This window comes from Dysidea avara, chromosome 7, assembly GCF_963678975.1.
Source record: "Dysidea avara chromosome 7, odDysAvar1.4, whole genome shotgun sequence".
NCBI classification, from domain to species: domain Eukaryota; kingdom Metazoa; phylum Porifera; class Demospongiae; order Dictyoceratida; family Dysideidae; genus Dysidea; species Dysidea avara.
The window spans coordinates 17,672,811-17,692,506 of record NC_089278.1 but is presented as its reverse complement, the minus strand read 5'-3'; the positions used below and the strand labels follow the sequence as shown (position 1 = coordinate 17,692,506).

The 19,696-nt window shown below is 37.9% G+C and overlaps 2 protein-coding genes across 5 annotated transcripts in view; one reads left to right on the top strand and one right to left on the bottom strand.

The window, feature by feature from the left end:
- The window catches only part of LOC136259564 (uncharacterized), a 50,820-nt gene that overhangs the window by 10,070 nt on the left and 21,054 nt on the right, over positions 1 to 19,696 (top strand). For all 4 annotated transcript variants that reach the window (XR_010703300.1, XR_010703299.1, XM_066053035.1 and 1 more), the window contains exons 2-5: positions 5,743 to 6,296; positions 7,777 to 7,819; positions 9,507 to 14,092; positions 15,328 to 15,411. Coding sequence is in view for 2 of the 4 variants with exons in the window: in XM_066053035.1 (XP_065909107.1) it covers positions 5,771 to 6,296; positions 7,777 to 7,819; positions 9,507 to 14,092; positions 15,328 to 15,411 (5,239 nt within the window). In the remaining 2 variants the exon portion in view is untranslated. The remainder of the gene's footprint in view (positions 1 to 5,742; positions 6,297 to 7,776; positions 7,820 to 9,506; positions 14,093 to 15,327; positions 15,412 to 19,696) is intronic.
- LOC136259568 (uncharacterized) lies at positions 18,123 to 19,445 on the bottom strand. The gene is made up of 6 exons (XM_066053040.1): positions 19,313 to 19,445; positions 19,063 to 19,249; positions 18,770 to 19,008; positions 18,550 to 18,721; positions 18,354 to 18,502; positions 18,123 to 18,303 (listed from the first exon to the last, which is right to left on the bottom strand). The coding sequence occupies exons 3-6, from the start codon at positions 18,855 to 18,857 to the stop codon at positions 18,212 to 18,214; spliced, it is 501 nt and encodes a 166-aa protein (XP_065909112.1). The 5' UTR covers positions 18,858 to 19,008; positions 19,063 to 19,249; positions 19,313 to 19,445; the 3' UTR covers positions 18,123 to 18,211.

Sequence of the window (19,696 nt, the reverse complement as noted above, 5' to 3'; positions counted from 1 at the left end):
TCACTACTTTTCCCCTTGTTTCACTACCTGTTTCCTCTAATCCCTATTCCAACCTTGTTTGTTTACTATTTTTATAGCACAATTATGACTACTGAGCCAGCACATACTGCATCAAAAGAAAGAATGGTGCCAGGCATGCCATATAATTAATTTCACGTCTGAACGTGTGCCCCAACAATCAATTACTGAAAAGTGAAGTGGCATTATGCTTTATTTTCAGCTATGTTATGCAGCATTACAAACTAAGAACAATACTCTGCAATCAATCCATTTGCTGTGGAAAACATGAGCGTCTAGCATGATAGCTAGTCAACACAGCCACAGGGAAGCCATATAATGCTATTGCAAATTGATGCCCAGCTTTATCAGCTAAAATAGCTAGGACACAATTTGTCACACAATTTGTCACACAATTTGTCACACAAAGGAGGACAAAGGTAAGTCCATGATGCGTGTATTGTATGTACGTGAGAAAGGCACGTCTTGGGATGAAGCGATGTTGAACAGTGAAGAAGTCAAGCCTTATCCATTGATAGTAGAAAATTCAGCTAAATTAAATTTTCATAGAGACTTGTTGGAAGGGGGTTTGGGGTTGGTCTAAAGACATTTTTAGGCTTGGCTATGCCTAACCAATGTTGCCAAGCTGTCATGAAGGAAAAGTGAAGCTGGTTTCTCAGTGATATTTTTGGACAAGAAAGCTCAGTGATCCCTATTATACAGTACTACTGTACTGTATGATATTCCCTGGCCCGGTCACATATATACAGACATTTTTCAGACTGCTCTAGTCTAAGGCTGAGTGCAGCTACATGTACATCTACTGAGCTAGCATAAGAAATGTTAGTAAGTTCTCTTGTATCGCCTGAATCTGGACAACAATGAATTTTGCAGCCTGGGCCCTCCTTGTGTTCAGCTTGCATTACTCACTAGGCTTTCATTCTGGAGCACTCGTTAATCCTTCCTTGTAGCAAAACAAAAGCAATTCTACAATAAGAAGAGAGTGAAATTATTCAGCTAGATATATTATGTTGTTTATATCACAATGGATCACATTTTTAAAGAGCTGCACGATGCATCACTGAAAGCATCTTTTGGATGCATTAAGCTAGCAACATCTTAGCTATTGATATTCTTTTGTGGCTTGAAATGATCAGTTAATATGGTGCAATATGCTATGCTGCTACTGTAATATGTTTACAGAATACTCTGCAGAGTAAATCCCAGTCAATATGGGCCAGCTTACAGTAGGTTACTGAATTGTGGTGTAGGTTTGCTACAGTAGGCATAATAGTGAGACTTCACTGCCTGGAGCAATGTCTGCTTACTTTTATGTCTGAAACTCTATCATGCATGTGAGAAGGCTTCGTTATGTGCTACTGTATCAATAGGCTCACCATGTTATTATTGGGGCGAGCCTGAGCGAGCCCCATACTAGTCGGTAGTCAATGTTGGTTGTACAAGCGTCACGTATCCGAAAATTTCCCTTAGAAACACGGAAAGCCCCATACTGTGTAGTAGATGCGGGTGGTTGTACGAGTGTCGCGTGTCCGAAAATTTCCCTTACAAACACGGATGGCCCCACACTGTGTGTAGATGCGGGTGGTTGTACGAGTGTTGCGTGTCCGACAATTTACCTTACAAACACGGAAATTGGTACGGCATGTGGTTCCAAATGTTTCTCAGAAGTAGCTGACGCTATGGCCAGCAATAAAGATTCTGTTAGGCAAGAAAGACTAAGGAGGAGAAATCAAGGTCTATAAACTGGGCAATTACATGTTAGTGAAATTTTGTTATATAGACTGGCCAGACGTAGAGAATGCGATAGACGTAGGCATGCTGCTATGACGCCAGAACAACACCAGCAGCAGAGAGAAAGGCGTCGGGCTTTAAGTGAACAGACTGGCAGTGTAGAGAGGAATGATGCACTCAGCAGGAGAAGGCAGAATTATAGACTAAGGCGAGACATGGAAACAGATGAAGAAAGACAATCGAGGTCAGCCAATTTCCAGGCTTTGACATTTTTGTACACCATACCAATAATTATATTGGTGATATTTCATAGGTTTCTATTATCTTTGCCCCTTTGACTTCACTATTATGTAGGTTGGCTAGCCGTAGACAATATGAAAGTGGACGATGTTTAGATACAGTGATACTTCAGGGTGGAGATATCCAAGAAGGTCTAAGGATAACGCAGGATGCTACTCAGTCATCTCCATCAATGAATATTCATATCCCAAACATTACAGTTGACTATCCTGACATAATTCATAAAGGAAGTAATTCCATAGAAGTCTTGCGACACTACAGAATGTGTTGTGTAATGTCTGTTCAATTCCCCAGCTTCATAAGCAACACTACAGAAATGTGCTGATTTCTGGCATCTTCAATTCGTGTTTTCAAGGTGATTGCTTATCCAAAAACTATAACCACTCCCCGTAACCCAAAGCATTACAAAGAACTTATTAATGCGTACAATATGCTGCTGGCTATATATCCAGCGGTACGTGGTAAACACCTCATACAGGCTCAGCCTTCTGTGTTCATCCTCCAGTGCCAAACTGGTAAAGTGGATAAAAACAACACAAAACAAATGTAGCCCCTGAAGTCAGTGGTGTCTGTAAAACTTGCGATGACAGCAATCTGTGATGATTTATTAGAGCTGAAGAAGTGTCCCATAACCTATATGAGAAGAAATGTATATAATCAGTACAACACTTAGCTATAATCTACTAAATATTACAGGTTAAATGATTTGAGCTGAGTAGTCTTTGCCAATTAATCACTTAATTTGCTGGTTCCAGCTGACCGCATATTTCCATTTTTGAGGCAAACTTCCTCAAATAACAAGCTTGCGATGTAGTTACAATGTTACCAACAATCATCGTACTACAACACTCAGGCTCGCCCCAACATGCTTTTAGCATCTGTCTAGTATACTGTTTTGTTGTGTGTGTGTGTGTGTGTGTGTGTGTGTGTGTGTGTGTGTTGTGTGTGAACTTAAATGGGTGGAAGGTAGCCCATTCCTGAATGCCATGGGCTTTTGTGCTGTGTGTTGCCTGCCTGCATAAATGTCTAGGATTGCTCAGGCAAGTCCCATTGTGCGTTGAATCATGGACATGACTTGCCAATATATTGCTGAATTGTAGCCATGAGTATTGGTCAAGCTGTGAAGGCACTTCTGTTTTGCTTGTTTTCTTGAAATTGTTTTCCTGAAAGCACGTTCTTGTGTATTCATTTGTATCCATGCTTTCATTTGCGTCCATGCTTTTTTGTAAGCAAACAGTTTTATACCGCCAGCTTAAGCTAGGGTTGGAACCCTCATTGTATATCACCAAAATTTCCCTTCATGCAGGCAGTACCAAAAGCCATCATCAGGGATAACCACAATCCTTATTATACTTTTTTACGTACCAGTGCATTATTAGTCAAAAATGAAGTAGGAATCCAAGTGGTAAAAGAGTATGAAACAAGATGTAGTAGGGACCACAAAAGGAGTAGGCATGGCCCACGAAATAACATCACCCAAAAACCAGCCTCAATTTTCTCTGACGATGATGAGGCAGTATCGGATAGGTAAAACTAAGCCCAAACAAGCTTTCAAGTCGACCCGAAATGCTTTCAACAAGTAGCTACAGAATCTAAAAAAATTATTTAACGGAATTTTCTACTGACTGACTGACTGAGTAACTGACTGACTGACTGATACCTTCAGACAAGCATAACTCGATAACAGCTAAGACTGCGGGCTTGATTTTTTCACTGTTTGACATCACTTCGGCCTGAGAGGTGCCTTTTGGCATACTGCAGTACGTACAATACATTCTTCATGGACTTACCAGTATGCTCCTTTGTGTCCCAATCATATTTGCTGTCAGTGAAAAATGTCGATTTGGCAGTAGCACGTGATGGCTTCCCTTCGTAACAAAAATCGTCCGTATTTTTCATAGTGGCTATTTTGATTGCAGAGGTGCTTTTCGAACAGTTCTTGATTCATACTGCTGTGTAACGGATTGAACATAGCTGACAACGAAGCGTAATGGATACTTCACTTTTCAGACAATAATTGATATAACTGGGATGCGTGGCACCATTTTTTTCTTTTGGTATGCATGGATTGCAGAGGTGCTTTTCGAACAGTTCTTGATTCGTTCTGCTGTGTAACGGGTTGAACATAACTGGCAACGAAGTGTAATGGATACGTACTTCACTTTTAGGGCGATAATTAATATAGCTGGGATACGCAGCACCATTTTCAGATGCTGTATGCGTGGGTTCACCAGTCATAATAATTATTTGCAAAAAAAATTAACAAACAAGTACACAAATATTTTTTGTGCACAGTAGGGATATATATAACACTTCTTATTGTTTTACAGTGATTTAATATAGTGCACTACTCCAACTTGTTTCAGTACTTTTTATCGATGTGCTATTGTCCCTACTCTAGTTGAAAATTCCAATTTTTTTTGTGTACTTGTGAATAATGGTATTACAACATACAGTGACTATGTGGGAAAACCTATACACGTATTGTCACATTTTGTTTAATGTCAAAGTGAACTATGTTATTTTAAAATATTTTCTTCATTATGTGAAGAGTTCATAATACTGTATACCCTCTTCTAATGTTATGAACTCTTAATTATGTGGATCTCTTCTTCATTTTGAAATTAATTTAGTTTTTTTTTCTTTTTTGTTATAGCATGGATGTAATATCATACATGGCGGGTGACTGTTTATGTTTGCAGTAGCAAAATCATCAGTAACTTTAAGACTCTTCTGTTAAGTCCTTTTTACTATGTTTATAGAACTTTGCGTGGGCGAGATCAAAGGAAAAGGTGTACTTTAAATTTCATAAAGTACACTCTCAGCCGGCCAACTGCTTCATCGACCACAAAGAGTGCTTTATTCGTTCAATAAAGCACTCTTTGCGGTGCAATAAAGCACTCTTTGTGGGCAATAAAGCATAGTTGCCCACATGCTTTAGTGTAGGCGCCAGTACGACTAATCACCCAAGCCGGTGAAGGCTGATAGCCTCGCCGCGCTGAGTGATCAATCACTCCAGCCAATACGAGTTCTACCACTGGATTGCTTTTATAGACATACCTAAATGCTTCGATGATGGGTGGGAGAAGGTAACGTTGCTGTTACGTTTGCTAATGTAAACGGACAAGTCCTGGAGATATCACGGAAATACTTCACCATGTGACTCACAATAGAATCGATTGTGGGTTGCGAGCAAAACTTGCCAAAAGATGCAATGAACGTCTACTATGGCAATGCTTGTTAATTACGAGTCCTAGTGTATGGTGAGCTACATGACTAGAAAGATCCATAAATCATTTAAAGCATAGCTTTGCTCGTGCTATATGAAAAATAAAGTACTCCGCGCTTGGCCTCGATGCTAATAAAGCATCTCGGCTGTGCGCCTCGTATTTTATTTTTCATATAGCACTCGCGGCTATGTTTTAACATATACAAAATGTTGTTTTATGATGGAAAAATTTTGGGAGGCATTGTTATTGGAAGGATCCCTTGTACATGTTGCTACTGTACTGTATGACAAGTACTGATATTTTCAGCATGCTCTACTACAGTATAATAATAAGCATGTGGGTTTTAGTTTAGCAACCTCCATACCTAATGCTCTCCTTACTATAACTTTTAAACTGTAGATTGCTTGTGTTGTAAATTGTACAGATAGCACATGTATGTACTATGCTTCTAATTACCTTTCAGCAACAAAGGTGGTCACAATTGCAATACAATGATGGAAGCTAGTAATGATGATTATTTGCCACCTGATTCATGTGATAGTGAAAAGAAACATAAATTGAAAATTCCTAGGGAAAATCGTTTATGGGCCTCTGCCAAAGAGGAGGATAGTGATTCAAGTATTAGCACACAGCAGGCAACTGATTCATTGGTGTCATTTAGATCAGAATGTTCAGATTCAGAATTAAGTGAAACTACCACTACTTCGCATAGAAAACGCAAGAAGGAATTTTCTGTCATACTGCAAACACCTCAGCGTAATTATGCAGTGTCCATAAGAGCTTCAAATATAAAAATGTTTATTGATGAAGTTAAAACAAAAGTTTGTTCAAAATGTCCTGGGATTGAAATTGGCCCCTTGCTTTTAGAAGCTGGAAACAACATACGATTGGAATTAGAAGATGTAGAATTTAATTTCTTGAAGTCAAACAGGACTATGACTGTTATAGTTGATCAACTGGTGCAGGATCAACTGGTGCAGAATATTGTACCACCAACAGTGCATAAAATGGATACAGGTATGTACTGTATATACATATGTTGTAAATGTTTTAAATGTTTTGGTACATTCTTTTATGTGACTAAACATGTGACCAGATTTTGTAAACTCTTTGATACATGTACAGCTTTATACATGGACACAGCATTTTTGCAATGATATACATAGCTGAGGAGGTTTACAAGTGTGTGCATTAGATGTGCTCTGTTACATCTACACATATAAGCTTTGCTTTTAAATTTTTTTTGAACTTCTTTCATGGCAAATTAAATGTTATGTGGTAAACACTATCATGGGCTTTGCTACAGAATGTATGGGTGTTTAGCTACTGAGTTGAAAGTGCATTATTGATATAGCTCTTGATATACTCGAAAGCTTTTCAAGCTTGAGTTAGGAAACATTCTTAATAAAAAGAAATTTAATTATATTTTGTACATAAAATTACAGTTAATAAATATAACATAGGTGGAAGGAAGGGGTAGGGGCTGAAACCCCCTTGGTTGGTTTTAATTTACCCATTAACCGCCAAATTTTCAGGGACCACCAGCCAAATTGCCAATTCGTGCTGTAGTACTAGCCATCCAATACACATAACTACTTAGTAACCGTATATATACCGTTTGATATGAAATTTGGTTGGAGAAAATTTTGCATGTAACTTCAGAGAGAATTTGGTGGATAATATTTTGGTGAATGTTTTTGTCGTACTACATTCTGTCTATTTAGTTCGCTAAAAATTGGACAAGAAATTTTGGCAATTAGAAGTCAATTCACCAAATTCGTCATAATTTTCAACCACCCCAATTTTGCATCATATGGTAACTCGCTATAAACTAAGGAGCTCAACTATGTTCTTTATGCTTACATAGCAGTAACCACAATAAATTTGAACAACAAAGTCTGAACTGGTAAAATCCAGCCCAAACAGACAACAGAACCCTAACTCTTTACTAATATATCTCACACTCCAAAGACATAGCTTTTCTATACAGATAACTTACAGTGTAATCCATCCCACAGCTAGTTTCTTTATGATTTGTCCCATATTTAGTGTTGTGCATGTGTGTATGTACTTGTGTCTGCCATACCACATCTGGGATAGAGCGTTGACTCTATCTGTCTCCATTGATGTATAGTACTTTCTTTGTTATCAAAGAATACTTTCAACATGAAGACTGATTTAATTTGCCTATTCTAAAGATAACACTTTGCGTGATTGCATATAAATGCACACTAATTTCAGAAATATCCGGTTATTTCAGAAATGGGACCTCCATGGGTATGCCCATTTCATTGCTAGCAGATGACAGTTTATAGTGAGATGAAATTTTATTCTATGGATGAGTTCTATATGCTACCATATGGCAGTTATGGTGGTAAGAGGCTGAAATTATATTTCTAGGAGCTGGGTTATAAAACTTGAATATATACCATGTATTTGTGTAGTGTGTGTGTGTGTCAAGATAAAGATAAATCGTCCTCTGTTTTGATTTCTGTAGGTTTCCATAATGGTGGTGTATCTCATCTTTCTGTCAATACAAGGTATTGCCATATGCATATATTGTATTAAGTTGTATGTAACATTGCTCAGTGTTCGCATCCTGTTTACCATATTAGCTAATAACTTACATAATGCATGCGTACCTATAGTGCCAGGGTTGAAACTGGATTGCATGGTGGGGTCTATATTGCTTGTATGGTGAAAAGGTTTTTATAATCATACAGTACAGTACAGTACGTTAGTACTGTATATTAGGGATCATGAAGATTTTCTGGCCAAAAATCCTGCACAATACTTTCATGGTGCTTTCACTGTATTGGTACCGAGCTTCCAATAGGTTGCTATGTAATTAAAAAATATATATATTAGTCATATCCCGAGTAATCATGTTATATTCTACACCCCAGAAGATGAAATGATTATAGATAGTAATTTATATTGAAACAGCACCTGTTGAAGATCAAAATCAGTAGAAATCCTTGATGGATGAGACATTTTAGACTCTTTAGTGGTGCCACTCCCATCTACAAGAGTTAGTGAAGGAGACAAGAGTTCATCGAAAATCCTTCTCCTTGCTCAGGTGAAATTCTTGGTTGATTAGGCGCTTGTTATTAGCAACTTGTTTACCGTTTAGATAAGGATTTCGCAGAATGTGTGAAGTTACACCATATATGGTAAGCATAGCCACAAAGTGTGGTAGTATCACTTATATACCACAGTTTTCAGTTGTATCCCACAGCGCGGTGTTTTTGATCTCAACCACAGGTGTGGCATATATATTTAGTGGAGTTTTCTACTGACTACCTGACTGACTGATGCCTTCAGACAAGCATAACGTGATAATGGCTAAGGCTATAGGTTTGATTTTTTCAATGTATGACATTGCTTCAGCCCGACAGGTGCCTTTTGGCATACCACAGTATGTACTGTAACAATGTATGCTTCATGGACTTAATACCTGTGTCCTCCTTTGTGTCCCATTCATCTTTGCTGACAGCGCAAGGTGTCAATTTGCAGTAGTGCCACATGATGACTTCCCTACGTTTGTAATGGGAATTGTCCGTCGTGACTGGATTATTTGTAGAGGTCCTTCTCATAGTGTTCTTCATTTGTAATGCTGTGTAATGGGCTGAACATGCCTGAAAACAAAGCATAATGCAATGGCCAGTGTGCTCAATTACTTATAGTTGGGATGCGCGTTCAGACGAAAGCAAAAAGCCTGGTGCCATTCTTTCTTCTAATGTGGTCCACCAGTCACAATATTGTTACAAAATAGTAAACAAACAAGTATAAGGCAAAATTAGTAAGTTTGATTAGGGATTAAAGTTGTGAAACAAGGGAGGTCATCTAGACCTGAAGATATACTAGTGGACATTTAATCCCTACTTCAGTTGTGGAGGTAGGGATTAATTGTCCACTAGTATATCTTCATGTGTAGGTGACCTCCCTTGTTTCACTACATTTTATTTCTTTGATTCCTTAATTGAACTTAAAAGTCCTAATTTTTCTTTATACTTGTTAATTATTTACATACTATACATGCTATAGATCCTAATTAATTATATTTAGCTGAGCACTCTAAACTTGTTTCCGCAATTTCCATTTTCAAAAGTATGTTTGTATGTACGTCTGTACATCCATACATATGTACATACATAATGTAATTTTACAAGTATATTGATAATGGATAAAATTACTATACAGTTATGATGCATTTGTGTGTATTAGGGAACTGAAAAGGCTTGATTCTTCTGAATTGGAGATCAATAGAGATTCAACTGTTGAAACAACACAAAAAATCGAATACCAAAAGCTAAAACAGCATAGTTTAGATTTGGTTACTACAGTTGCTTGCCATTTGGTTAAAATAGTAATGAGTCACTGCTATGGTACTCAAGATACATGCAAAAGGTTGCATAGAATGCTGCAGAAGAGAAAGGTAAAGAAGTCATCCAACATGGAGGTTGAGGACATCAAGGATTATGCTAAAGTGCACATGAGATTACGAACTGACTTAGACCTTGAAATGTTTGAACCTGACCATTATTGGCTTACTGAATGTAAGGATGTTTTGACCAGCTTATCTAAAAAAGATGAGAAGAGGTATGAAGAACTTAAGGAAGACATGAGTAACTGGGAGCCATCCATTTGTCTCAGTGTCATCATACATGCCAAAGATGTATATGGCAATCACATTTTCAAGTCAAAGTTGGTTAATTTTTCCACAGATGAAAGTGAATATGACTTTGTAACATTTGCTGAATTAGCCAAGAAGCTAAGAAACAATGATTGTCATTCGTCCAGCAAAGCTGACATCATCAATGCTTATGATGAAGAAATCCTTTCATTACTGGACTTTTTAGCACATTTGAAAAAGTTTTTTGACACAAACACATTTAAAACAGCTTCTGAGGTAGCGGATTATGCATATATGGAAATTAAACAGGGTTATGTTGACCTATTTCAAAAGCAGGTTCCCCACTGGGATAACATATACAGAAGTCTCAGAGAGCTTGATCACAGCAGCACCTGCTATATGTTGATCACAGCTCCACTACAGTTTGATCAATTGACAGACAATCAGAAGAAAGGCTTAAGCAGTGTCCCGTGGTGCTGTGTTGTAGATTATGACCCAGATTCAAGCAAGCAAGGATTTTTAATATATTTTCGGAATCATCAATCTCAAAATATTTCTTGTGAATCTAAAACATTTTTAGATATGCAAAACATTGAGTGCAACAGACAGTATGGAGACTCAGTAGAAAAGCTGACTTCAGGACATAAATGTTTTTGGTTTCTCCCACATGGTGATACAGAGAGTGAGACAGAAGAAAGGTGTCCTTTGTATGATAAAAATCTATACAATCAAAAAGTTAGGTATCCCCTAAATAGAGTCATGAGGTTTATTTTGGAAAGATGCAAGTTAGAAAAGCCACCAATAGTTGTTTTTTTATGTTATAATCAATATGCATTTGATGGGCAGCATCAACCGCCTTTTTTTCATGATAACTTAAAGGTTCTGTATGAGTCTGCTGTGGAAATAATTGGAGAAGAAAGTGTCATATTTCTTACTAACAGAGTTACTCCTCTTGGTAAAATATCTTGCTTTCACATACCTTTACCGGTATTCTGTGATCACCTGTATCAATCAAGTAATGATTTAATCTGTGATCTTCCTTTACTGTTGCCTTCCATTGCAGGAGAGCTCCAAATTGAAGGTGGGGACATAGCATGGATTAAAGAAGATTTTGAAATAGTTCACAAAAATATTGATGGATATGAGTTGTATGACAAAGCAATGAGCTATGAGAGGGTGAAAATGTCAAAAGAAGAATTAAACAAGAAAATTGTTGAAGATGCCACTATAGATTTCTTAAGGGGCAACCGTATTTCTTGGATAGGACTATCTTACCAGATTGATATCAAGAGGGAATTTCTAGAAGATATCAAAGTGAAAATATTAGAGATGCGCTCTAGAGAAATGCCGGGTGAAACTGTTGGAGAAGTGCAACGGAATACACGTATTTTTGAATTATACCATGAAACTGGAGCTGGTGCAAGCACTTTGGCTCGGCGTGTTTTGTGGGATTTGCGAGCTAAATTTATTTGCCTAATTTTACATGAAAATTTTAGCTATTCAGCTGATGCAGTAAATCGCCTTACAAAGCTGTATGAGAAGTGCAATCGTACAATCCTTCTTTTGGTTGACGAGGATCTGCAGCAGTATAATACAGAGCTGCTTACCTACCAAATCCAGGTAAATTCAGTACCATTAATTCTATTTCGAGTCATACGAACACTTCAGGGAGCTTCCAAATTACCTAGGTCTAAAAGGTCCTCCTTTTTATTTTGTCACTTGGATAGTACTGAGGTTGCAAAGCTTAAGACAAAATATGAACACTATCTTCCAGGAAAAGTAGTAAAGGGGGGAAGGGCTTTCCATGGAGCAAAAGCGTTTGGCTTATTTGGAGAATGTGTCATTGCACATGATGGTCACTGGAAGTTTTGTCGAAATGCTCCTCATAGTACAGAGGGTGTCATACAAAAGCGTATGGATGGAGATACTGTAACAGTAGAAATCAAGTGGTCTGACAGCATAATTGAACAATGCCCTGTAGATACAGTTAAACTTAAACATCAGAAAGATGAAATGCAGACTTTCATGTTTTATGGAATTTTTTACTTAGTAGAGGAATTCCAAGATCGTATGAATGATCACATTCAGAAAAAATTGGGTGAAGTTTTGAAAATTGAAGGGGGAAAGCAGAAACTACAGTTTTTAGCATATATATCTTTACTGTTTGCTTACAATGCTTGCTACTCACTTCCACAGGCTTGCTTTGGCGGTATAAAATTTGATATTCTTGAACATGTTCCATTTGAAGCTCATGACTTTATTTCCAAAAATAAGAATGGATCCTTTAGAGTTGTGCACACTATAGTTGCAGAGCAAATAATGCATTTTTATCACAAAGCTTATCATAGGAAACTGTCAGATTTTGTAATTGATTTTCTAAGAACATTTATCCCAAATGATGAATCAGCAAATCAAAAACTCAGACAAGCAGTTTCTACTCTTTTATGGACCAGGCGGTCCACACAAGATGATGAAGGTTCCTTTTTGGATGGAAGAAAAAAGAGACAGGATTTTTCTCCATTGATTTGCGAGCTTCAAACAGATGATGCTAGACGAGTGCTGCTTGAAGGCACAAATATATTTTACAACTGTCATTCTTTTGGTCATCTTGCTCGATTTTATGCCATTGAAGAAAAACATTTTGATGAGGCTAAAGAATGCATGGAAAAAGCTGTTGCATTAGCTGGTGAACATGCAGAGGGAACTATTTATAATATGTATGGTGATATTTATCGTTACGAACTCAAGTATATATTGTCAGTTGGCAATGTATCTAGTGAAAAATGGAAGTACGCTGATGAGTTGCATGCATTGGCTTGTGAAAAATACAAGCTTTCTTCTAGATCACATCACATGTTATCACATCCTTGCTACGGTGAATTGAAAGTTCGGCTAGATTACCTCAAATGTATTAGAAGATACAAGTTTCCTGGTTCTCGTTATGATGCAAAGTTCATGAAATATCTTCTTACAGATCCGACAGTTCTTAATTCTGATGGCAAATGCATTGAATTGCTGGAATGGTTAGAAGACTTTGCTTTAAATGGTGATGGTGGTAAAGAAATTGGTAGTGATGATATAGTCTCAATCAGAAAGCACCAACAGACCTTGTATGATATAATGGGTGAAAAAAAACGAGAAGAGTGCATTAAAATTACAGAAGAGCTGTTGAAGTTGCCTCACTATGATGTAAACCACCCTGCTGCTAGAAGAAAGTACATTAACCTTCACCTGATTCGTAAAGATGTTAAAGATTTGCCGGAGGAAAAGAGACTCAAAATGCTGTGGTACTTAGAATGTAATTTAAATGAAGAAGGTTACAAGGGTGACACAATGAAGTATTGGTTGAGGTTTGCTTCTACTCTTTTGTCACCTCATAGTGATGTTAATGAAGTCTTGAAGAAACTTAAGGAATGGGATAAACATGTTCTTCCTTCTGATGTTGCTTTTGTGAAATTTTATTTGTATGTGCTCAATTTCTTAGCAGCTTTAGAGTGTCCTCCTCAAAGTATACAGTTTGACAGTTTGAATTCAAAATTTGAAAAGGAAGAAGCTGCTTGCAGGCGAGAAAACAGTAATGAAAAAACACGTCACTGGACTAAGAAATGGCTTGCTCGCAATGGAAATGGAATTGGCTGCTTGCAATCAGGAAAAGTGCAGTTTGATTGTTTAAAGATGTTCACAGGAAAAATAGGAAATATAGAAAGGGACAGCAGAAAGCAAAGCAGCATTAGCTTTAAAGGATTCAGTGTATTTTTTGATCTAAAGGATTTAAAATCTGCTAACAATGCAAGAAATGGTAGCAAAGTGCAATTTGGAATTGCTTTCACTTACAGAGGCATTAGAGCTATAAACATCAGCTCGGTTAAAACTTCAATGTGTAAAGTGCATGACTTGGAAACTATATATTACTGTGAAACATGTGAAGAATCAATTTGTGCATTCTGTACAATAAAAGAACATGCTGAACACAAGCATTACAATGCAAAGAAGATGACCAGTAAACACAGAAATGAGTTAAAGGACTCAAGTGCTCCACCAATGCAAGATACTATAAGTAGGAGTAACTCTTTGTCTAGTGAAGTCACTCAGATAAACAGTCCAGTAAATGATCAATCTGCTAATGGTTATTCTTCAGAAGTGCATGAAAATTTCTGCATTTCAGCAACCAAGTCAGGTACTACCATGCAATGCTTATTTGTTTATGTGGGAATTTACTGTACAGTACATTAAACAAGTGTGTAATATTGTATGTATATGTACATTGTACTTATATAACAATAGTGCTGATCATTTAGCGTAGTACTAAATAGTAGGATCACAAAAGTTTGCATTGTTCCCATCTGGAAATATCTATATATCAGATACAGTACCACAAAGCCTCATATTTCTTCCTTCACAATAACTTGACTGTGAGAATCAGGCCTAAACATGTTCTCAAAGTGACTTATGATTCAGTTTTACAAATTTTTATTGAAATTTTGACAGTTGCCTTTGTACTTCAATAATGGCTAGTGCTATGTTATACATCACTTGGACCAGACACATACCTATTGGCCTACTGTATGACCGGATCTGCAAGAACCCCACATGTTCAAGCATTTCATTTATTGAATACTATTCTACTGTTCCTTTATCTAGATAGTCAAGTAATGTTCAACCGAAGTTTGAGCCCTAGAGGAGCAACAGAAAGATTGATTTGTACAGTGATAATATGGAAGATAAACTACAGGCGCTTAATTAAATGGTCATAACTTACAAATACAATCTTATATGAAGATGTCACTTACCCCAAAAACAGGTGAATCAAGTTTTGTCTTATAGGGGTCTTTCCTATGACCAGGACAAAGGTGAAAACTATGAGAAAAAGACAAGAGTGGGCCCCATGCAACATAATCCAATGCTCATATCTTGGACCACAAAACAAAAGTTAAAACTCTTGTAAACACAATAATAGCAAGCCATTAGCACCTTCCTTCATCACAAAACTGGCACTCAAAAATTTACAAAATTGTTTGTAAGTATTTCACCCGTTGAATGTATTGTACTATAAAAGTTAGGTTTGCGTGAACATGTGGGATTCGGTTACATATGTATACACTATGTGTGTCCTTCTTTTGTCCCTTTTCTTTGTACCTCTAGCACAAAGTTATATATCAATGTGTGTGTAGTACATCATTGGCTTTGTGTGTAGGAAAAGAAAGCCTGTATTTTTATACCACAGCTCCCTATGCACCCAAAGCAAATAGTCTCTCACATGGGAGTGTTTGAAGTAGCATCACCATTGAAAATTTTCAAGCCAGTAGTAGCTAATAAATATATTTACAATTACCATATACATACTGATAATAATCTTCTCTCTAATAGGATCGGTGTAGCTTAATCTATTCATCTTTTATTGCTGTTGTATAGATTCCCCAAAGCCAGTTAGGAAGCTTGTGTCCATAAATCGTAAATCACCTAAAGCAACAAAATCTCCATTACCTGGAAAATCAGGTGAGGATTAAAATTTAAATTATGTTTATTTCTGTATGTTTGTGCACCCTGTACTTGCATAAATTTGTACTTGCCATGTGGTTCTGAGGTGTCCTGTAAAAAGAGGTGTGATGTACTTAGCCCTTTACTGCTGAATTATGTAATGACACTGTATGGATATAACTATACTTTTTATTATGCCAAATCAGAATCAAACATAACCTGAAATTTAATGTGAAGCATGCTCAGTTGGAAGAGTCTAGAGGCATGCCCCAAGGAAAACTTACATGCACTATTTTGATACATACCGTACATTAGGGATCATGGAGGTTTGTACTTTCTCACAAAAAATATTGGATAGAAACCAGCCTCATAATACCTTCATGGCACGGCACCATGACAGTACTGGTTAGGTAAAACCAAGCCCAAATGTGCCTTTAGTATGACCAAGAGTCCATAATAAGAGAGGAGAGTGTCTAACTCCAGTATGCTGCATCAAAAATGAGCCCGACTAGTGCGGTGCCTCTGTTGGCTTCTAGTAAAGAGGCGATTATTAGTGTCAACAACCGTTTGGGCGGGGCATTATTGTACATACTCCTGTTCAATAAGGCCTCGCATAAGTGGCATGTGTGTACCGACTGGAGTGCGTTAATTGAAGATATGGCATCTCTGTTCAGGTGGCGATTTGCTAAGGAGAAGTTGACAGAAAGTCTCACAAAAACTCGGAATAGCGATGCAGCGTGAGTTAGCTTTACCTTGTACACGCCATTCATGAAAATTCTTTGAAAGGTCCGCGTGCGATGCAAGCAATCCGGAGATTGACAGGTCTCAGCCACAGCCAATCACAAGGAAATGATGAGGGAAAGGATCTAGATCCAATGCTGAAGGAGCACAGATTTTAGAGACTCAGTTACCACCCATTAAAAAGCCTAGAAAAACTAAAGCATTGAACAAGAAGGAAAGAGACTGTTTGATAGCATCTTTAAACTCAATAGATGTCTCAGTGATTAAGAGAGAAATTAGATGAGCAAGTTTTCCCAGACATTTTAAGCAACCCTTGTCTACATGATTCTGAGCAGCCACTACCAAGTTTCAAGTCACCGGTCAAGCTTTTCAGGTCTTTACATAGAATGTAAAAAATCGACAGACTCGTACTTGAATTTCCAGTACAAGTGGTACCAGCACTGTAGTGCCTTTCTCCTCAGTAACCAGTATTCTTTGTCATCTGAAAGATCTAGATGCCTATCAAATAAATGAAGTTAGATCACTTTGTCTAAGATTCTGTGAGGAGAATGGTGCTCTAGTAAGCAACCCTGTCATGATGACCATATCATCAGCCATAAATCATCTTTTACTAGTTCATGCTTCCAATTTTCAAAATGCCAGTTCTGAAATGGCCAGCCCTACAGTCCGGGAAGGTGATGACGTATATTATCGGTTTGGTGGTGCAGCCATATCGGACATGCTTCATCTCCGCTATAAAGAGATAAAAGCTTGTCGAGATGACCAGAGAGATTTGCTTTCTCAGGAAATATCAATATTGCACAGCATCAATTCCAAGAACAAAACCAACATACCTCAGTACCTAAGTTATCGGGACCGAGGGTATATGTATTTTCCAGATGCTGTATTTCTGCCATTTATAAGGGATCTGGATACATTAGTGGCAGAAATTGTCAATCTTGATGGGTTAAAGCAGAAGGGGGACAATTTGATCAAGTTTAGTTGGTATTTAAGCACTACAGTACTTTAAAGGTCAACTGAAATGGAAAATTTATTTTTGGTAAATATGTTTGTTTATTCATGCAATGCACAGAACAACAATTTTTATAATTCAATTATGTGTAATTATCGAGTTATAAACCCTTAAAAGCAGCGAAACGTCATATCTGGGAAAATCAACCGCAACCTTATGACATCAACTCGAGCCACCATGTAAAAGTTGTTCAACAGTTACAGTCATATTTCGACAATGGCAGGTGAAGCGTTAACCTCGAGTTCTCCCTCAGAGTCTGATGGCGATTCGATACTGTCAGGCTCTGTGCGTTATTTGACAGATCTCAGTGAAGCAATATCAGAGCCAGAGGAGGTGGACGAACCTCATGACGAAGTTCTACCATATTTGTTCGAACCAGAGAGACGTTCCGGGACCTACAGCGAATCTGAAGATGAAATGACTGTAGTAAAAGGTGCCTCAGGCGAAGAACGAATTAGAAACACGAACTGGTAAGTGAATGAGGACTATTTGATGTTCAGTTAGTCAAGTTATTTGTTCAGGTGCACGTGCTATCACTGCCAGCCAATGCCAACAGCTAGGGAATGTGTTTGTTGTCAAGAAATTGACGAAATCAAAGGTCTGTTGGTTGGTGATCCTGTCCCTGTTTGTATCACACAGCACATGGACTTTGCCAATGCTTGCCTGTGCAGAGTTGTGGTGTTGATAGCCTCTCATGGCCATCGACACCATTATGGGACTAGTGATATCCCTGCTGAGGAGAGCAGGTGATTTTTCCATTGTTAATTATGAAGTCTTATAATTATAAATATTTCTTCTTGGAAAGTTTAGGTTTCTGGCATACAGACAGGGCTACTTGGGCCGACATAGACGTGTGGTCCTTCATTCTTGTGCAGTATTACGAATAGAGAGTGAATTCCCTTCTGATGATTACACAGGTCATCGATTTCCACCACCAACACCGTAGTAATGTATGTACATATGACACGTCTATAAATTACATTAATATCAAGTCACTCTTTATTTTTTGTAATGTGAAAATAATAGTATATATGCGGTCCTTATCTGGGTGTATGTATACACTTGCTAATGATGGTTTATGAGGGGGTATGTGGGCTTATCATCATCATCCTTCATGCAGTACTGTGTGGTCTTTTCAGTTAGTTCATCAATGTACTCTATAAAATGCATACATTAATCGAACAATAAACAAATATACACAACTAACTGTAGGTTTTGGGAACAGGAATTGGCTTTGGTGTAAATTCTCCCTGTTTAGGTTTAGGAAAACAGATTCTCTTTCGTTCTGCTCCAGCTGCGGTTGTAGCTTGTGCCCTCCCAAAATTCTCATTAAAGTTTAGTGCTGCTATCAGTAATCTAATTTGAAGTGTATGCACAATGGAGCTCAATTGCACATCAGTCACCTTGCATGCATTCCATTGTCTGAAAATGCCAATAACTTAGGGGCAAAGTGGTTGACCACACTGTGGTAAGCCTCTAAGCTACTGATTTGGTATAATGGTGACAGCTTCTTCATGTCCTGCAACAATCTGGTGTTGGTCACCACACCGTCGAGCTTCTCACTTGCCTTACTCCCTGCACAACAACTGTCCACATGTTAAATAAAGTAGAGTTAATTCTGACCTGGTATAAACCATTTCTTTCGTCTCTCTTCTAGGCTATCCAGAGGGTCGTGGTAATAATCTTCATGTGTGTTGCAAACATGGTACATCAAGGACTTCCACCGCTTCACTATCTCATCGCCATCACCATCTGGAGCAGAGGCAGCACACTGATACAAATGATTGGTAATGCTCTTGATCCACTCTCCAATGAGGTCACACTGCTTGGTCTTGCTAAGTGTGCTAACTTCTTTTTAAATCCTGTTAACCAATAATATTAATTATTATTATGCAGGTGTATATATATATATATACCTTTGGATATGTGCCACACATCATAACGATGTTCAATATCTGGCTTTTCCTCAGCCATGTACTTGGCAATTTGCTTGTGACGATCAGTTACTAGTGTTGTCACTTGCAATGAGTTGTCAGCCAAAAACTGAAGAGCATTTACTAATCCAAATTTCTCCATATGATTACTGGATTTCACTTCATTGCTCTGTAAGTAATTCAGAAATTTAATTGAAACATTAAAGTGTATGCTTGACAATTCACTATATACCTGTACAAGTTCGATATGTAAAACTTTGTTTGTATCCAGGTCAATAACACCATATGATCCATATTTTGCTGAATGACCTGGACTGTCAGCTCTTCCATCACCACCAACTGTGAGAGGGCAGTCTTTCTTTGTGATGGCTGAAAGTATGTGACGTTGGTGGTGATTCCATACAGCTGTATCTGTATGGAATCACCACCAACGTCAGATACTTTCAGCCATCACAGAGAAAGACTGCCCTCTCACAGTTGCAGCTGTATGGAATCACCACCAACGTCAGATACTTTCAGCCATCACAGAGAAAGACTGCCCTCTCGCAGTTGCAGCTGTATGGAATCACCACCAGCGTCAGATACTTTCAGCCATCACAGAGAAAGACTGCCCTCT